The sequence below is a fragment of the Canis aureus genome, chromosome 34 (assembly GCF_053574225.1).
Source record: "Canis aureus isolate CA01 chromosome 34, VMU_Caureus_v.1.0, whole genome shotgun sequence".
NCBI lineage: Eukaryota > Metazoa > Chordata > Mammalia > Carnivora > Canidae > Canis > Canis aureus.
In genome coordinates this window covers 10891384-10907836 of record NC_135644.1, presented here as the reverse complement: position 1 = coordinate 10907836, position 16453 = coordinate 10891384, and the positions used below count along the sequence as shown (strand labels likewise).

At 55.2% G+C, this 16453-nt stretch overlaps 1 protein-coding gene across 1 annotated transcript; it reads left to right on the top strand.

Annotated features, from left to right (window-relative positions):
- Positions 1 to 4256: 4256 nt before the first annotated feature.
- On the top strand, positions 4257 to 10196 carry HOXD4 (homeobox D4). Its single transcript, XM_077883314.1, has 2 exons — positions 4257 to 6147; positions 6616 to 10196. The coding sequence occupies exons 1-2, from the start codon at positions 5712 to 5714 to the stop codon at positions 6954 to 6956; spliced, it is 777 nt and encodes a 258-aa protein (XP_077739440.1). The 5' UTR covers positions 4257 to 5711; the 3' UTR covers positions 6957 to 10196.
- The last annotated feature ends 6257 nt before the right edge of the window (positions 10197 to 16453 follow it).

Sequence of the window (16453 nt, the reverse complement as noted above, 5' to 3'; positions counted from 1 at the left end):
ACTCACAGTGAATGCAGCCAAAGACTCATAAGACATGCCCACCAACCAGTCTTTTCGAAATAGCACTATCTCCCCCACTTAAACAGACTTCTCTGAAAAGATGCTGTTTGAAAAGCCCAGGGTATTGATATGAATATGACCCTCCTTGCATCCTGAATATTTGGAACTATTTAAATGTGAGAGAACAGTTGTAGTGAACCTTTATTTGGTGAATAAAAGTTTAAAGCCGAAGGTTATTTATGGTTGTGCAGAGATGGGACCTGAGTGGCTATTTACGAGCACGTGATTCCAATAAACTTTGTTTTATGGCTTGAGAGTTGACAAGCCAAAATATAATTCCCACCATAAATTAGGTTAAGAGCATACAAGTGCAGATGCTTGGTTCTTGGAGCAGCGATAGGGAAGTGAGAGGCTCCAGCTAGCACCAGGCTCAGAAGGAGACAGTTCTGCTCCCAGTTCCCTTGCCCACTAGGAGAGAAAACCAGTAAGTCACTTATTACTTTTTCCAGGACAACTCCAGGGGTGGGTGATCTCTGTGCCTTCCTGCCTGGGGTGAGCAGAAGTCCCAGCGAAGTTAATTTTCATTTTAGCCTAAACCTGAATTAACAAATAGAATGGGAATCCCGGTTTCCTCCCCTCCCTTCTGGACATAGAAAGTTGGGAACTGAGGGCTCCTATCTCACAAAAGGGACTTACTGTCTGTCTCCTCCTCATAATGGAGCATCTGGCTCAGACGGGAATTAAACAGTGGTAGTCTAGGTGGAGAGAGTGGGAGAGCGGAGGGGAGAGGGGGAGGGAGAGAAAGGATGAGGATGGAGATGGCTTTGCCTCTGAGATTTCCCAGGGAAGACTGCCATCCCAGAATAGATGAAAACTTAAACCTGGACACCAGCCCCAGTGAGGATCACCGCTTTGTGAGATTGCTTTGTGGGCTCTCCGGAAGCAATGCTCACAAAATGCTGTCACATCCAGAGAGCCGCATAACAATCTAAAGCATTGCCATTTACCTTCAAACCCATCGATTTTTTTTCCTCCTCCTTGGTTATCATTTGGGTCCTCATTTCCCTTGGAAATCGCCCTTTGTTTTGAATTGGAGCAGAAGTGGGACAGCAAGTCCCAGTCATGCCTGGTCCTTCTTTGGAAGGGAGAAGACAGGTTTTGGGGGCGCTGGTTGGGGCTGGGGAACTGGAAACCAATCTGAAACTGGAAGGGGGGGTGAGTGGCTCCCAGCGCGAGGCAGACGGGGAGCTGGGGCAGGGGACAGATGCAGCGGCTGCCCCAGCCCAGGGGACTTGCGCCCACCCGGCCGCTGGTGCAGAAGGAAACACACAAAGGCCCATTTTCTCCCCGCTTCCCGTTTTCCCACTGGGGAAACCCTGTTCCAGGCAGCCTGAGTCGGGCCAAGCAACCAGTGAGGTTTTGCCCAAGGGTGCAGGGAGTGGGGGAGGTGCCGGGCCAGGCTCTCCGGCTGCCCGGGGCTGCCCTTGAGGACTGCGGGCTCGGGCTCCGCGGAGAACTTGGCGCAGTTCCTGGGGGCGGCACCCGAAGCGGGGAGGTCTGGGTATTGGTGGGGTGTCCGGGCCTTGTCATTTTTCTGTGTATCCTCTATCTCTGCTTTATCATCCTGTGGAATTTGAGTGACACCCCCCCCCCCCCCGTTTTCCTTGCAACAGGTTCGGGACCAGGAGACTGCGGCCCGTGAGTACCTTCCCGTTTCTTCGCAAGGCGGAGGCGGTGGGGATAGCGGGGAGGTGCCGGCGGGAGGGCGGCCGCGGCTGCCCGGGCCTGGCGGGCGAGGGAAGCTCCCTGGGAGAGGAGGCGCCAAGTTGGGCTCCTGGATGGATGGTTCGGGGCCTAGTTCACAGTCACGCACCCAAGAGAACAGCCGCAGGCGCCCGCCCTCGTCCCCCGGGGCCTCTCCGGGCCTCTCCAGGCCTCCCCAGCTCGCACAGGTGCAGCTCCGCGGCGGCGACGCTTCTGCTAAGAGCTTGCAGCTAATTAGCAGCCCGCCCTATTAACAAGTTTCGGCGAGCATCGCTTTCCGCTCGAACCAACCTGCTAGACGCCAGAGCAACGCGACTCCCCTCCGCAGCCCAGCCTAGCTTACCCCGGGCCAGCCTGGCCCAACCTTCTCTCCTCTCGTCTCGTTTTGTTTTTAATAAAAAGAAGAAAGAAAGAAAGGAAAAACGTTAACCCCCCGCGGCTGCGGGTGTGTGGAGTTGGTCCGCTTCCGGGGAGGGCTGCGAATTCTGAGCTTTGCGTGGAAATCCCTCCTCGCCCCTCCCCCGGCCCCAGCCCCAGAGGTTTGGGCTCTGGGCTGGGGACACGGGCTGAGCAAGGAGGGAGGGATGCGACCCTTCTGGTCACCTCTGCTTCTCTGGAACTGCAGTTGGAGAATTTTCGCACCAGGGCCGTTAGTGTTGCAGGCAAACGTGGTGGTGGTGGTGGTGGTGGTGGTGGTGGTGGTGGTGGTGGCAGAGATTCTTGGGGTTCTGGGCTCAGAAGTTTGGATCTTTCTGAGTTGCACGAGCAGCGGAAGACAGGTACATTTCTGAGGAGGCCTGTGAAATCGCCAGGAGGACTATCTCATTAAGGTGAAGGTGGTGGCAGGAGAATTAAGGAAGACACCGTGACCCCTCCCTCGTTGCAAAATGGAGATTTTTTTTCTTTCAATGGGAGGAGGAATGTAGGAGGGCGATAGGAACCAGGCACCCTTACTCCAGAGTGGAAGAAGCTAGGGCTTGGCTCTGGGCCAGGTTTCTTTGCCCTCCAGGGTGGGCAGCCTAGTTGACTTCCTGGGGGCTGTGTTCACCCCCAGAAGTAGAGATTCCACCCAGTTCATAGTTCCCCTCTATTAATAAGTCTGGCTCAGATGAAACCGGTTCTGGGCTCCAGGCTGGAAAATCTGGTGTTCCCAGGACACCCTGGTTTTGCCCCCTTCCTGCCGCTGCCCCGGCTCTGGGTGCTTGTCTCTGCCAGTGCTCCTCACTTGCAAACCCACATTCGGCACCCTGTAGCTGAACACAGCACAAAAAGCCCCAGAGATCAAAAGCATTTGTATGGGCAGTTGAGCGGGAGGTGAATATTTAACGCTTTTGTTCATCAATAACTCGTTGGCTTTGACCTGTCTGAACAAGTGGAGCAATAAGGTGAAATGCAGGTCACAGCGTCTAACAAATATGAAAATGTGTACCCTCACCCGGGTCCCCACCCAGCCCAGTAGGCTCTCCCAATTTGTCTGGATAAAGCCTAGGCCCAGTGTCCCCAGGCAGGTGGGTGTGTGGGAACGCTTGGCATTAGGGGAAGTTGCAGGGTGGGGAACCCCCCCACCTTGAACAAGGGAATTTGGTGTGGAGGCAGCCTCGGACTGTCGTTAGAATTGGCACCCAGGAAATCCCTACAAACTAGCCAAAGCACTGGAACCAAAAGATGGGGGTGGGGTGGGGAGTGTCCAAAGTACAGAGTAGAAACTGGGAGCCAATTTTGCCAGGCTGGGGGGCAGAGGGGAGTTTCCCCGTTCTACCCCCGCCAGATCCAGTATAAGGCTGAAACTAATTTTTGGATCATAAGGGAGAAAATCAAAACAATCCAAAAAAAATTTTGTAACATCTCTCTGGCCTACGGTGGAAGATCCCAAAGCCCCTCTTGAGCCCCGGCATCCTTCCTTCCGCCCCTGAAATCCATCCGGACTCTTGAGTGTGTCTGTATCCTTGGTGCCCCAAGCCGAGGGGTGAGCCCTAGACGGCGCTGAGGCGCTGGGGCGGGTGCAATTCATGAACTTTTGTACTCTTGTGTGCTGCTGTCTGCAAAGCAAAAATAATGAAACTTTGTGATATGTTTGTAAATGATTTCAAATGACCCCTCGCCCTGCCCTTCACCATTAGCACGCCGACCCTAGCCCGGGGCAGCTCGGAGCCTGCAAGCAGTGCCTGCCGCAGGGTCTGCAGCAGCAGGACGCAGAGGCCAGCCCCGCACAGGGCCCAGGAAGGTAAATGTGAGACTTCTTGGAACACTAGCTTTGCCAACCAACCTGGCTTGCCCCGCGCTGGGGAAAAGAATGGGCGGAGGATATTCTCTTCTCCCTCTTGCATCTTTTCTTCTGCCACTGGGGGGGTATTTTCTCCTTTCAGGAAAATACCACTCGACAAGGGGGTGGGTTATTTGGATCTAGAGGGGGGGGTAATAAAGCCGCCATTTCTGGGATGGATGATTTTTTTTCTTCTTTGCTTTTCTTTCTTTCTTTCCTTCTTAGGAAGACTGTCCTGCCTCCTTGGCTGCTCGGTCACTCCAGCCCTGGTACAAGGATGGGGAACTCGTTGCTGCAAATTTCCACCAAGCTCTTCAAGCTACCTGAACCCTCTCTGAAAGTGCGAGTGGCTGCGTCGGGCGGTGGTGGCTCCGAGGAAGAGGCCGGTCGGTGCTGGCTGCGGTCTGGGTACCCACTCTGGGTGGAACCCGGAGGTAGTAACGTTGTCTATATATACCCTGTAGAACCGAATTTGTGTGGTATCCACATAGTCACAGATTCGATTCTAGGGGAATATATGGTCGATGCAAAAACTTCATGTTTCTCCGAAATAGCCATAGTCGGAAGCAGAGGCCAGAGGCAGCCGGCCGCGGGTCAGTTTCCTTTCTGTTTTATTACCTTAGACTCCAGGAGGATGGACTGAGCCTGGTGACATAGTGGAGCCTCTGCCTGGAGAAGCCCCTCACCTTGAAACAGAGGCTCCTGTGTAAATCCTTAATTGGTTGCATGAATGCAGGGCCAAAGGGCTAGGTCTTGGGGGGCTGGGGAGCCAGGTGGAAGGCCAGGTAGACCCAGCCCCATGCCCTAAAGGAATATAAGGTGAGGTCAAAGGGTACCCAGTGAGGGTGCTCGCTGGTCCTTGACTGCCGAGTGGAAAGAAGGCTAGCTGGGAAGAAGGAGTGCAGGGTCCTTTGGAGCCCATCTGGGTGAGGTGGGGGTGCCATCACCACCTTCCAGGCCCACCCGTCAGCTGCATAAGCTGGGGGGGGGGGAGCTGGTGGCAGTCTTGGCCATACCTGCAAGACTGGCTTTGGCTAAAATCACTGCAGCCTGGGCACTCACAGACAGCTTGGCAGTTACTCATTGCCTGATTTGATTCAGGCCAGTCAGATTGCTGTAACTTTTGGGTGACCCTGGCGAAGACAAAGCCAGGACTCGGCCTTTGTACGACAGAGTCCCCTTCCCGCTGGCTGGCGGGAGCCCTGCCTGCCTGGGGTTCTCTGCCTAACTCAGAGGCTCCCTCACCCACCTGCCTTTGGGTATTCTGCGGCCTGACGGACTTGGAGTTTCATCCCCCCCCTTGAACTGTGCCCATTTTGGGGGGCTGTTTGCAGGCAGGGGGCGAGTGGAGAGGGCACTGGAGGTTAACAAAGTCAGTGGCAGACAAAAGCTGGGATGCCCTGCCAGGAGCGAGGGTGCTGGGGATTAGAGAACTATATTAACATCTGGTGGGGGCCCTCAAATGTGCCATGGCGAGTCACTTGATTACACGTATGTTATTTAGTTAAATTTGTGAAAATTATGAGATGCTCACCAACCCGGTGATAAACTCGCTCCCTCGCTATTGGCTGGCCTGGTCACATGGCCGCCAACTTTATTCAGTTGACAGCAAGTAGGAGGGCCCTATGGAAGGAGAAAAAAAGACAACACGAGAAAAATTAGTATTTTCTACCTTCTGAAATTAATGGCCATGAGTTCGTATATGGTGAACTCCAAGTATGTGGACCCCAAGTTCCCTCCGTGCGAGGAGTATTTGCAGGGCGGCTACCTAGGCGAGCAGGGCGCCGACTACTACGGCGGTGGCGTGCAGGGTGCAGACTTCCAGCCCCCGGGGCTCTACCCGCGGCCCGACTTCGGTGAGCAGACCTTCGGAGGCGGCGGCCCCGGGCCGGGCTCCGCGCTGCCCTCGCGGGGTCACGGGCAAGAAGCCAGTGGCCCCGGCGGCCACTACGGAGCCCCAGGAGAGCCGTGCCCCGCGCCCCCCGCGCCCCCGCCCGCGCCCCTGCCCGGCGCCCGGGCCTGCAGCCAGCCGGGCGGCCCCAAGCAGCCGCCCCCCGGGACGGCCCTCAAGCAGCCGGCCGTGGTCTACCCGTGGATGAAGAAGGTGCACGTGAATTCGGGTAAGGCGTCCCCACCCCAGCCTGGAGGCCTGGGCCCCTGGGGGTGCGGGGGGGGCGGGGGGGGCTTCCATGGGCGCCGCAATTACTCTGTCCATAAATTTTTATAGCTGAGGGAGCAGGCCGGGACCATGTGGCTGGCTGCCTGGCTGTGGGCGAAAAAGGGGGTGGAGATGGGGGTGGGGTGGGGGAGGACTCCATTTTCAGAGCGGAGGGAACCCGGTGGAGGAGGGGGGGGTTTCCAAAGGCTGGGGAATTGTGGGGCTCTCGGCGGGGCCGGGGAGCCGGGAGCACGTTGGGGGATCCCCGCCCGGGGCCTGGGGGAGCGGGTGGGAGCGGGAGCGGCGCGTGTGCGCGGGGGCGGGGAGCCCCGGGAGCGGCGAGGCCGCGGCGGCAGGCAGGGGCGCGTGCGGGGAGCCGGGCCTGCCGGCCGGGCGCTGGCCTCACCGCGCTGTCTGTTTTGTCTCGCAGTGAACCCCAACTACACCGGCGGGGAGCCCAAGCGGTCCCGGACGGCCTACACCCGGCAGCAAGTCCTAGAACTGGAAAAGGAATTTCATTTTAACAGGTATCTGACGCGGCGCCGTCGGATTGAAATTGCGCACACCCTGTGTCTGTCCGAGCGCCAGATCAAGATCTGGTTCCAGAACCGGAGGATGAAGTGGAAAAAAGACCACAAGCTGCCCAACACCAAAGGCAGGTCCTCGTCCTCGTCCTCCTCCTCTTCCTCCTCCTGCTCTTCCTCAGCTGCTCCCGGCCAGCACTTGCCTCCGCTGGCCAAGGACCACCACACGGACCTGACGGCCTTATAGAAGTGGGGACCCTGGGCCCATTCCTCCCTGCGCTCCCGGCTGAGCCGAAGCTGCGGGGGCAGGCCGGGCTTGCTGTCACCTCCCTGGGCTCTAAGGTACTGTGGGGTGGACCTGGGACACGCAGGCCGCCCTCGGACTAGGTTAGCATCCTGCCCGAGGGCAGCCCCCTCCCTGGAGCGGGGTGGGGGTGGGAGGGGGGCGGGATTCTCTCTCTAAGTACATGATCCTATGGCAGGAGCTACTGAGAACCTAAACCTTGGCGAGTTATTAAACTTATGAAAATCTCTGCTGTTGGATTTTGAATTTGCAAATGAAGGTTGGATACTTTATCCCAGCGTGAATTGGAACATCCTCCCCCACCCCACCCCTCCAGGGAGCTTTGTGGTTTAATAATGTGGGGGAGTTGAGGCAGAAGGCTGGCCACCCCTGTGCTAGGTGCTTTCAGTGGAGACAGGAGAGCTGGGCCAGGATTTGTGAACTTTCTGGGTTGTCTGTATAATTTCCAGTGTGGAAAAAAAAGAATATTTTGCTCCTAGTGGCCCCATGCCCAAAGAAATGAGTCTAAGAAGGAAATGGAAACGGGTTATTTTATGTTTAGATTATATTTGCTTAAATATTTATTTGTGGGGGATGGGATACAGAAATCACTGACATCTTAATGCCAAAAATCGTGAGATGGTGAAAGGGGCTGAGTTTCAGGGAGAAGAATCTGAGATGTGTGGACTAACTTCTGGCTCTAACCGGCATTTTGAACTCCACCCCCTCCCCACTCCCCGGAAATGTGTGTAGGGGGCCCTTAACCCTTTTAGAGGGAAGCAAAGGGTCCACTCAAAGTTGAGTTCTTGAAAATATATTTCCACATGTGCTTTTTTCAGCACTGTGCTTACAACTAGTTCTGGGTGATTAAAGAAAAGGGAAAAGAAAGAAACAAATGGTCCAACATTTTCCTTCTGGGGAAAGAAAACAAAACCTCTATGTTCTGGGTCATTAGGTAATGACTGAATTTTCTGTTCCAACTGGATTCCAAATGCTGGATTCCAAGTAACCCATATAGCAGTATTTTATAGGAATTGGTGTAGGGCCTATATGGGAGAGAGGGGGTGTATGGTGGGGAGAAAGTGGGAAAGTGGGGAAATTTTAGCTTTAAAAAAGAGAGAGAAAACTATTTGAATCTAGAAGTCCACAAAACTTGGTCTTAGGGGTTCCCCCCCCTGAACTTTTTAGGTTTTAAACAAACGTAAGGAAGTTTTTCTCAACATTAATTAGAAGCAGAAATCGTAGAAGTATAAAAGTTTCAGGCCCTCTTCCTTGCCTTAAGAATAGTGGTTTAAAAACAATCAGTCTCAAACAACAGGAGTGATGTTCTTTAGTCATTTTTCTTATGCCTTGCCTGAGAAGGGTTCAAAGCTCATTTTTCTAAAATGCTGACCCTTAAGGATAAGGGGGAAAGAGTCAAAGGTAATGGCCAGAGTTCATATACTGAAATGAAACAAGACTTTGGAAGTTTAAACCCCAAAGCCTCGGGCTCCAAAGAGAAGCCTCTGGTTGTAGCTCCCAAAAAGTGACAAAAGGGGGTGGGGGGGGGAAGGGATGAGCATGAAAGAGAGATTCAGAACTGGAGGGTTTTTTTTTTTTTTTTAATTTTAACCAGTGCTTCAAAACACTTTAGAAGGTTCAGAGAGAATTTTTTAAAAAATATATTTAAATGGAGGGAGAAAAAAGACTTTTTCTGCACGCATGTTCTTTGGTGTCTCCTGAGAGCTAAGAGCAGGTATTCACTGGAGTCCCTAGGCTGAAATTCCACTTCTCTAAAGTATCTTCCAAGCCTTGGTCTTTTGTATTAGACCCTGGGGACAGCTCTTTGTTCCTCCTTGGGGTGAGCCTGGCTCTCAGACTTGCACATGGCAATACTTGAATATCGCCACGTCGGGATATTAAAGATGGATATTCCTGCATTATTCGCATCATTGTTTCTATGACAAAAAGCAAAGAGTTCATACATAGTCAAGACGTCTTTTTTCTGACGCCCTCACGTTGAGAAGCTGAAAAGGTATTTTACTGAAGTTCGGCTAAATTACAGAATCAGGTTCATCCAGAGGACAAATTTTCTATTCGATTAGCTGTATTTCAGCCGGGAGGACTGACCTCTAAACCCTTAACCTTTTGGACTCTAACTACCCTTCTCTTCTTTTTTTTCCCCTCTAACATGGAGAGCAGTCTTTGGATGTAGCATTTGAAAAGAGCCGCTATCGTTAGGCAAGTTGGAAAGTTGCTAAGATTCTTTCCTCAAGCCCAAACCTGTGAATATATTGAACCTTCTCCTTGGGAGAGGGGGCGGGGAAAGTATATATTTTCACAACACCCAACTACATGTATATTATAAAGATTATTATATAGATTTCCCCCTTCCCAGAAGTTCAGGTTATTCACCCCAGCTTCAGACCAAATGCCAAAACTATGTAGCAGCCTTCACCCATGCCCCCAGAGGAAAGCCAAGAGGCATGTTTTGATGAAGAAAACCCAAGCTCCTTCTCAAACATAGCTCCACTACTTTGAAAAGTAACTAAATCAGAGAAACAACTTCTTTGTTTATAAGTCTCAGTTCTCCTCAGTTTCCAGGGATTGTCTTTTGAAATGTTAATGGAGCCTGGATGGCCCAGGGGGCAGCCTTCAACCCTGTGGTCCCAATCGGACCCTGGTGTCCATTTGGGCCCACAGGAGTGGGGCAGGGAAGAAGTAGTGCCTCCCACCCCCCACCCCCCACCCCCCCACCCCCCCACCCCACCAACCACCACCACCTAGGGCAGGGAAGGAAATGAGTTTCCATCTGGGAACGTACTCTGCAGAAACCTAGATGTGGAAAGGCACAGTGCCCATTTGCTTTTATTTGTTTCCAGTTTGTTCCCCCAAATATGAGCCAGAAGTGTTTGTTTTGGTGGTTTGTGTTTTTTTTTTTTTTCCTTAAAGCTGTGTTGGGGTCGTGACTGGGGAGGAGTGAAGTGTTTGCTGAGGACATGGCTCCTCAGACTCCCATCTCACTTTGTCCATTGCAGCCTTTTGTTGGGAGATGACATTGTCAGTCAGCCCCATGGTGTCTGTTCACACAAGATGCTTTTTTAATAGAATTGACCAATGTTCTGCTGCCACTGATTAAAGTATTATTTATACTAATTGTTGCCTGTAGTTTTGATGTAATTCATTGATCTATATTTGAAATAATAAAAGGTGTAGCGAAACTTCCATCCTGTTTGGTGCCTCCACAGAAGCATTCTTCATTAAGTCTTCTAAAAGCCTTAACATTCGATATAAACAGTTTATTTTACGAATTTCTGCATCATGCCTGACATGTGAAGGTCAAACCGTGGAAGGGTTAGCAAATCTGTCATTAACCTGTCCCCCACACATGCACACTCCCAATTTGGCCACCGTATTCCGTGAGCATTGGGAAGCCTATGCTGGGATTCAGGCTGCAGGGCATTATTTTTTGAAAGGAAAATAAGTAACTTCCTAGGCTAACAGGAGGCTCCAGGTTGGCTCTCTGTGTGGCCCAGTGTAGCGCCCCCCCCCAGACCCCCTGAGTCTCTCTTTGCTTTGTGGTGGGTGAGAGACTTCCCTGCCCACCCGCCACCCCCCACCCCAACTCTGGAAGAGTCCTGGGTTCTGGGCCACGTGGGACTGGCCTGTGGCTGCTCCCACCAGACCCCTCTGGCCTCCAATCTTGGACTCCTACTTTTCCTGTGCCCTTCAGCCCCACTGGGGCCTCCAGCACCTGCCCCGCCTCCCCCTAGAGCCCCCTCTGCCCTCCAGACGACAATAAACACTCCCCACTATAAAAAGTGGCGTGCACTATTTTTTTTTTTCTGTCTCTCTAGTCTTGGCCTCGCCTTGCACAGTGGGCCAAGACAGGAGTCCCAGAATAGCTGGGGGCGGGGAGGGGGAGCTGGCTCGCGACAGGAAATGAGCAGAATGCATAAAATCAGACATGTGTCCCTAATATATGGAAGGGCTGGCCTCCGACGCGTGGACATGTGTATTTATAAGTGTGCAGACAGAAGTTTAAATATTCAGGCCCATTTTATGATTGTCCTCTGCCCGTCTTCTGGCTAATGGCTCCTCCTGTGCCCACCAATACATCAATACCGCTGTGTGGACTGAATCGCGGGCAGGGCCGAGGAGGAGGAAGCGAGTCCCTAGCCGAGCCCGCTCGAGTGCAGTACAGTAAATCGGGGCCCTCGGCAGACGGCGCTTCCCGCCATGCTGGGGAGCCCTCCCTGCCCCCCGCGCCGGGCTGGGCGGCCGGGGCTCGCCGGCAGCCGGGGGAGGGCCTCCCATAACCCGGAGAATTTTCAAAGTGCGAGGAAGATGATAAGAATAGATTTCTACAAGTCCCGACCACGTGATTGGCGAAATAATTAATTCAGCACGTCCCTTAAGAAACACGGAGTCGTCATTAATCTGCCACGCAAAGGGCTCTCTCCGACTTGGAAAGTGCAGGGATCCCAAGAATATCACCCGCCGAGGGGGGCCGCGCGGCGCCCCCAGCCCCCTGCACCCCCGGCCCCCGCGGCGGGCGCGCGAGCGCGGCCAGCAGGTAAATATTTTGGCGACTTTTATTTCTCGAGATTTAAATCCTTAATGAACTTAGCTGTCAGGGCCGCTGACAAATCGTTCCCTTTGCTTCCTGATTTGGAACCGCGCGCCGGCGAGAAGTTGTTAGTGGCTCGGATGGTGACCTTTGGTTCAGCAGAGCTTTGCACTCATGAAAAATCGCTGCGAGCGGCCGAGTGTGTGTCTGGGAGCGCGCGGGGGTGCGTGTGAGCATGTGGGGGGGCGGGGGGCGAGGGGCGAGGGCGAGGGTGCGCGCGGCCGGCCCCGAAACAACAGGAGTTGTAAAAAAAAAAAAAAAAAAAAAAAAAAAAAAAAAAAAAACACCCGCCCGGCTGGGGGACGCGCCTGGCGCACGCGGGGCCGAGGTTGCCCGGTCGCCTGTGTCTACCGGGAACAATGGTCGCTGTCACGGCATCTGCTGCCTATTCTTAAACCGGTGAGAAAAGGCCCCGGCCCTCTTTTCAGGCGAGGGTCGTAAATTTTTCCTTGCGTCATAATAGAGGGCTATAAAATCCAGTTGAAATTTTACCCCAGGCAGGGTTTTAACCAACAGATCATGATTTCCGAGTTGCTTCTCCCACTCCCCTCCTTTCCTACTGCTGCTTCTGTCACCACCCCTCCCCCCAAGGAGTTTCTCCTTCTAACCCCTTTATTTTTGCGTTTTTAATTTGGGCGAGGATCTAAAATTAAAGGCCCGGGTTCGAGGTCCGCGCGCGGCGGCGGGAGCGGGAGACCCTGGGGCGAAAGGAGCCCCGGGGCAGGGGTGCGCGGGGGAGAGGCCGGGGCGCGCTGCGGAGGCTGGCGGCCGTCGCCTCCCGTTCAAGCCTCTTTTCTCCCACTCTCCGAGGGGATTTGAGGTCCCACTAGCCGCTCCGCTCGCACCTCACCCCCCCTGCCTGCTGGGGGGCTCTGGGCCCGGCCGCAGCGGGCGTTCGCCCCCTCCTCCAGCTCCCAGCTCAGGGCCCGGCCGGAGGAGAGCCTCTTTATGCGCCTCCTTCCCTCCCGTTGGCTTTGAGGATGATTTCCGCTAGCTGGAGCTGGCTGTTTGGTAGTTGTTTGGGGATTGTGTGTATGTTTTGATTTCTTTTTTTGGTGTGTGTATATTTTCCCCCGTCAGGACAGAGACAAAGTTTCCTCTGCTATGAATTATACATTCAAACAATAATACATTAATTCAATTATTCAAAGATGACAAATGTTTATGTGCTTTGCAAGTGACTCCGGCACAGATTCCGGGCGCTTTCTCTGAGCTGCTTGCGTTTTTCTCAATGAGAATTGGCTCCCCTCCCACCTCAACCCCACCCACCCCAACTCACCTCAACATCCCCCCATAGGCCCAGAGAGGAACCCACAAAAGCCTCCCCAGCCCCGCTGGCAGCCCGGCAGCCAACAGCCTCCCAAGTCCTGGGCTTGGCGGGCACCGGCCCGGGCTATTTTATCAGTGTGACAATTGCCCGGGTTGATGTGATAAATCATCGTAAGTAATTCCTGAAAGGGTGCGAGGCTGTTGGGGGCCGGGCGAGGACTGTAAATCTTTCCGGTTTATTGCTCTATGAACATATGCTCCGATTGAAGAAGGCTTAGATCCTTTCCTGGAGACAAATTCCCGCAAAGCGGCCCCCCTCTTTGGCAGGAGATTAACACTTGCTGCGGGCTGGCCGCTGGGCCCCCGGCGGGCAGCTAGGGGGCAGGATCGTCCGGGTGGGGGTGAACTGGGGGCACCCACGGTCCGGTTTCAAGAGGCGACCCGAGTGGGCCTCCTCTAGCCAGGCCCGGCCAGGTGAACAAAAGGAGGAGCTCCCCGACAGGTCTGGGGGCTGGAGCCTGTGACCTGTCCTCGGGGACTTCCTGTGCCTCCGAAGTGAGGATGAGGAGGACTTTACCCCCTTCTCCCCGGCTCTTCTGGGGCTGCGGAGCACAGTCACATTTGCCATCGCCTGTCGGAGACCTTGCAAGCTGTGACAGGGCATCTGCTCTGAGCCGGATGCCATTGAGAAGCAGAACTGGCTGTGAAAACAAGACTTGGGGGGTGGGGGGGATAGGCTGGAGACCCCAGCGTGGGGCGGGATTCTGCAGGGCGGGTGGGTCTGGGAGAGGGCCGTGGGGCTCTCGGCAGGCAGGCCAGGCCCGGGAGGAGGCTGCTGGCTCCCCAGGCCCAGGGCCGAACCACTGTCCAGCACGCAGACCTGTTAGGGTAAATTCCGCGGGCCCCTTGGAGAGAGCTTGGAGCGGGTCCTGCTGTGCCATTTCTAGACATCAGCTTCCGCTACTCCGGCTAAGCCGGGCTAGGACTGATTTCGCAGCCTCCTCGCCTTCTCCGAGGAGCCGCGGGAAGCGGGGAGCCGCGGCCCGGCAGCGGCGGGGCCTGCGGGGTCGGTGGGCCGGCCCGGTTCCAAGATGCGCCGGTCTCGGCGATCGGTGGCCCAGGCCAGCTCCCTGCAGAGGGGAGAGCGCTCCCGGCCCGGCCTGCTGCTCAGGCGCCTTTCCTGGCTCCTCTGCTGCGTGTGCCCAAGCAGCCGGGGCCTCAACCGTGGGGTGCGGCTGGGGTTCCCCGGGGCGAGCGGCCCGGTCTGGGAGCCGCAGTCGCCCCCCTTAGGGCCGGAGCCTGCGCTGTCCACGGCTGAGCGCCTGGTCCGGGGAGGGGAGGGCAGCGCGGCCGCCTCGGCCGAGCCGTGCCCAGGTGCGTGCGGGTGCGAGGCTCGCCCGGGGAGCCTGATGCTCCACCGCCGCGTCCGGAGCCGCCCCCGACAGGCAGCCTCCAGAATTGCCCATCCGTGGGCCAGTCGGGTGCAAGGCTGGGCCAGGGTCAGAGGTCGTGGGGGGAGAGCCCCAGCGCCCCCACCCCCCGCCGGCGGCCGGGCTGGGGCTGCGGCGAGATGGGGGCTTTCCTTGGGCTCCGCGCCCACCCGTGTCTGCTCCGGGGAGTGGGCCCGGGTCCACGCTCGCTGCCCCTCCTCCTAGCCCCCAGGCCTGGCTGCGCTCCGGGGCTGGATGGCGTGAAAGTTTCAGCCTCAATCAGTACAATCTTCCCTCGGGGTCACGTGAACAAATATGCTCGCATTTGAAGGCAGCGTCTGTATTTCCCGACTACGAGGGGGTTTCCGGGGCTCTCTCCAAATCCAGAAAGGGCCACATTCCGCAAGCAAAACAAGCCCCGAGCTCTGGGGGGTCTGGGAGGGCTGGGCAGGAACCCAGGAGTGGGTGGGGGCGCGGGTGGCCGCGCTCGGGGCCTGGGAGCGGACGGGCGGGCGGGCGGGCGGACCGACGGGCGCGCAGCGCGGGCGAAGCCAGCTCGGGACGACGGACTCGTTCCTCCTGCGTTTATTGGTAGTTGAACCTCAGCCTGGTTCCGTTCTACCGGGAATTCCGTGTGCTCGGGTATATGGCCGCGTCTGCGAGCGCGCAAGACCAGGGTTGGGACAGTGTTGTCTGCAGACAAAGGGGGAAGGCTAGCTCTGCCCCCCACTGGCGCCCACTCTGAGGCCGAGGACACCAGGTTTATGATAAATTGGGATCCAGGTAAGCAATTGCATGACAAAATGGAAATCTTTGGGCACCGGGCTGCTTGCTGCCCTGAATGGGATACTAAATATGATTTATTTTGTGTAATCTGTGATCTTGATTATTGCCAATTGGTGAGGCAGTCCGCGTAGACCTAGATACACTTCTACATATACATCGGGGACGGTGATTAATCGTAAGGAGGTTCGCTTTGTGGGGATGCTCCCCGCCTACCCAAAGGTTAGGAGGACACACTACCTTGCCAGGCTGAGGGGGGGGGGTGGCTGATGGCATGGTTGGAGGGAGGAGGTGGCAGTTTCAGGAGAGGGTCGGTGAGGGGGTCGGGGGCTGGAGGAAGTATTTTGGGGGTAAATGTGCAGTTATGAGAATGGGCTGGAAAATGAAATGAATAAAAAGAAACTTTTTTTTACACTGTCACTGCCAAAGTAAGATGGAGCGTCATATTAATTCCGTGTCTTGGGCTGCCTGGCTGGGCACAGGCAGGTTGATTTATATGTATTTAAAATAAACTCTGTGACCAGCCAGCTCCCTGCATTGTTCTGGGAGCTAGCTCCACATATGCACGCCTTTATCTCTTGCTGCTGGCTTAATATTATTTTTCCTTTAGAGGTTAAAGTGCTACTCAGGCTTTCCCCCCCAAATTCAAGAGAACCCCCAAACTACTCAGAAGAGTTTGAGAGGCTCCTCCACATGCCCCCTCACTAATCTGGGTTTTGAGTTCCATAATGTCAGGGAAAAGATTTAGGGCTCCTGGGTCCTTCTCCCCAAAGAACCCAGGATGAAAGCTAAATCATATTTTGGCTTGTGCATCCCTTGCATCCTTTTGTTTACTGGATCCTGTGGCTCCTGGCTGGAGGAGGACAGGTCCATTCATCCTGGGTTTTTCCGGGGCCAAAGCCCAAGCAAGCAGCTCCATGAGTCCAAGTGAGCAGCTCCAGGCTCGTGGGAATGCCACACGGCTGGGCCAGACTGGGCCTCTGTGGGGAAGGGTCCCAGAAAGCAAGGAGCAGTCCCTTAGCCTAGGTTGGGACAGGCCCCAGCTACAGAGGGACCGACTTCCAAGGGCATCGCCATCAAAGCAGAGCAGTAAAGTTGTTTTGTCAATCCGCTGCTCTTGGCTCCATCAGAACTTAAAGTCGCTGGACATTTTTCTTCGCCTGCTGCCTTGGAGCAGCGCGCCTGCCAACTTAGTCAGCTGAATCCAATTACTGCGAGCAGCATTTCATTTGGCCCCATGGAGCACTCACTTATAACTTCCCCGAAAATTTCAATAATCCGCACCAAGGCTCCCTATCCTAAAGACTTTTCCTGGGGATGCTGGTGGGGGTTGGGGTCTAGGGCCGGGTCTGCCTCAAACCAGCTCTTCC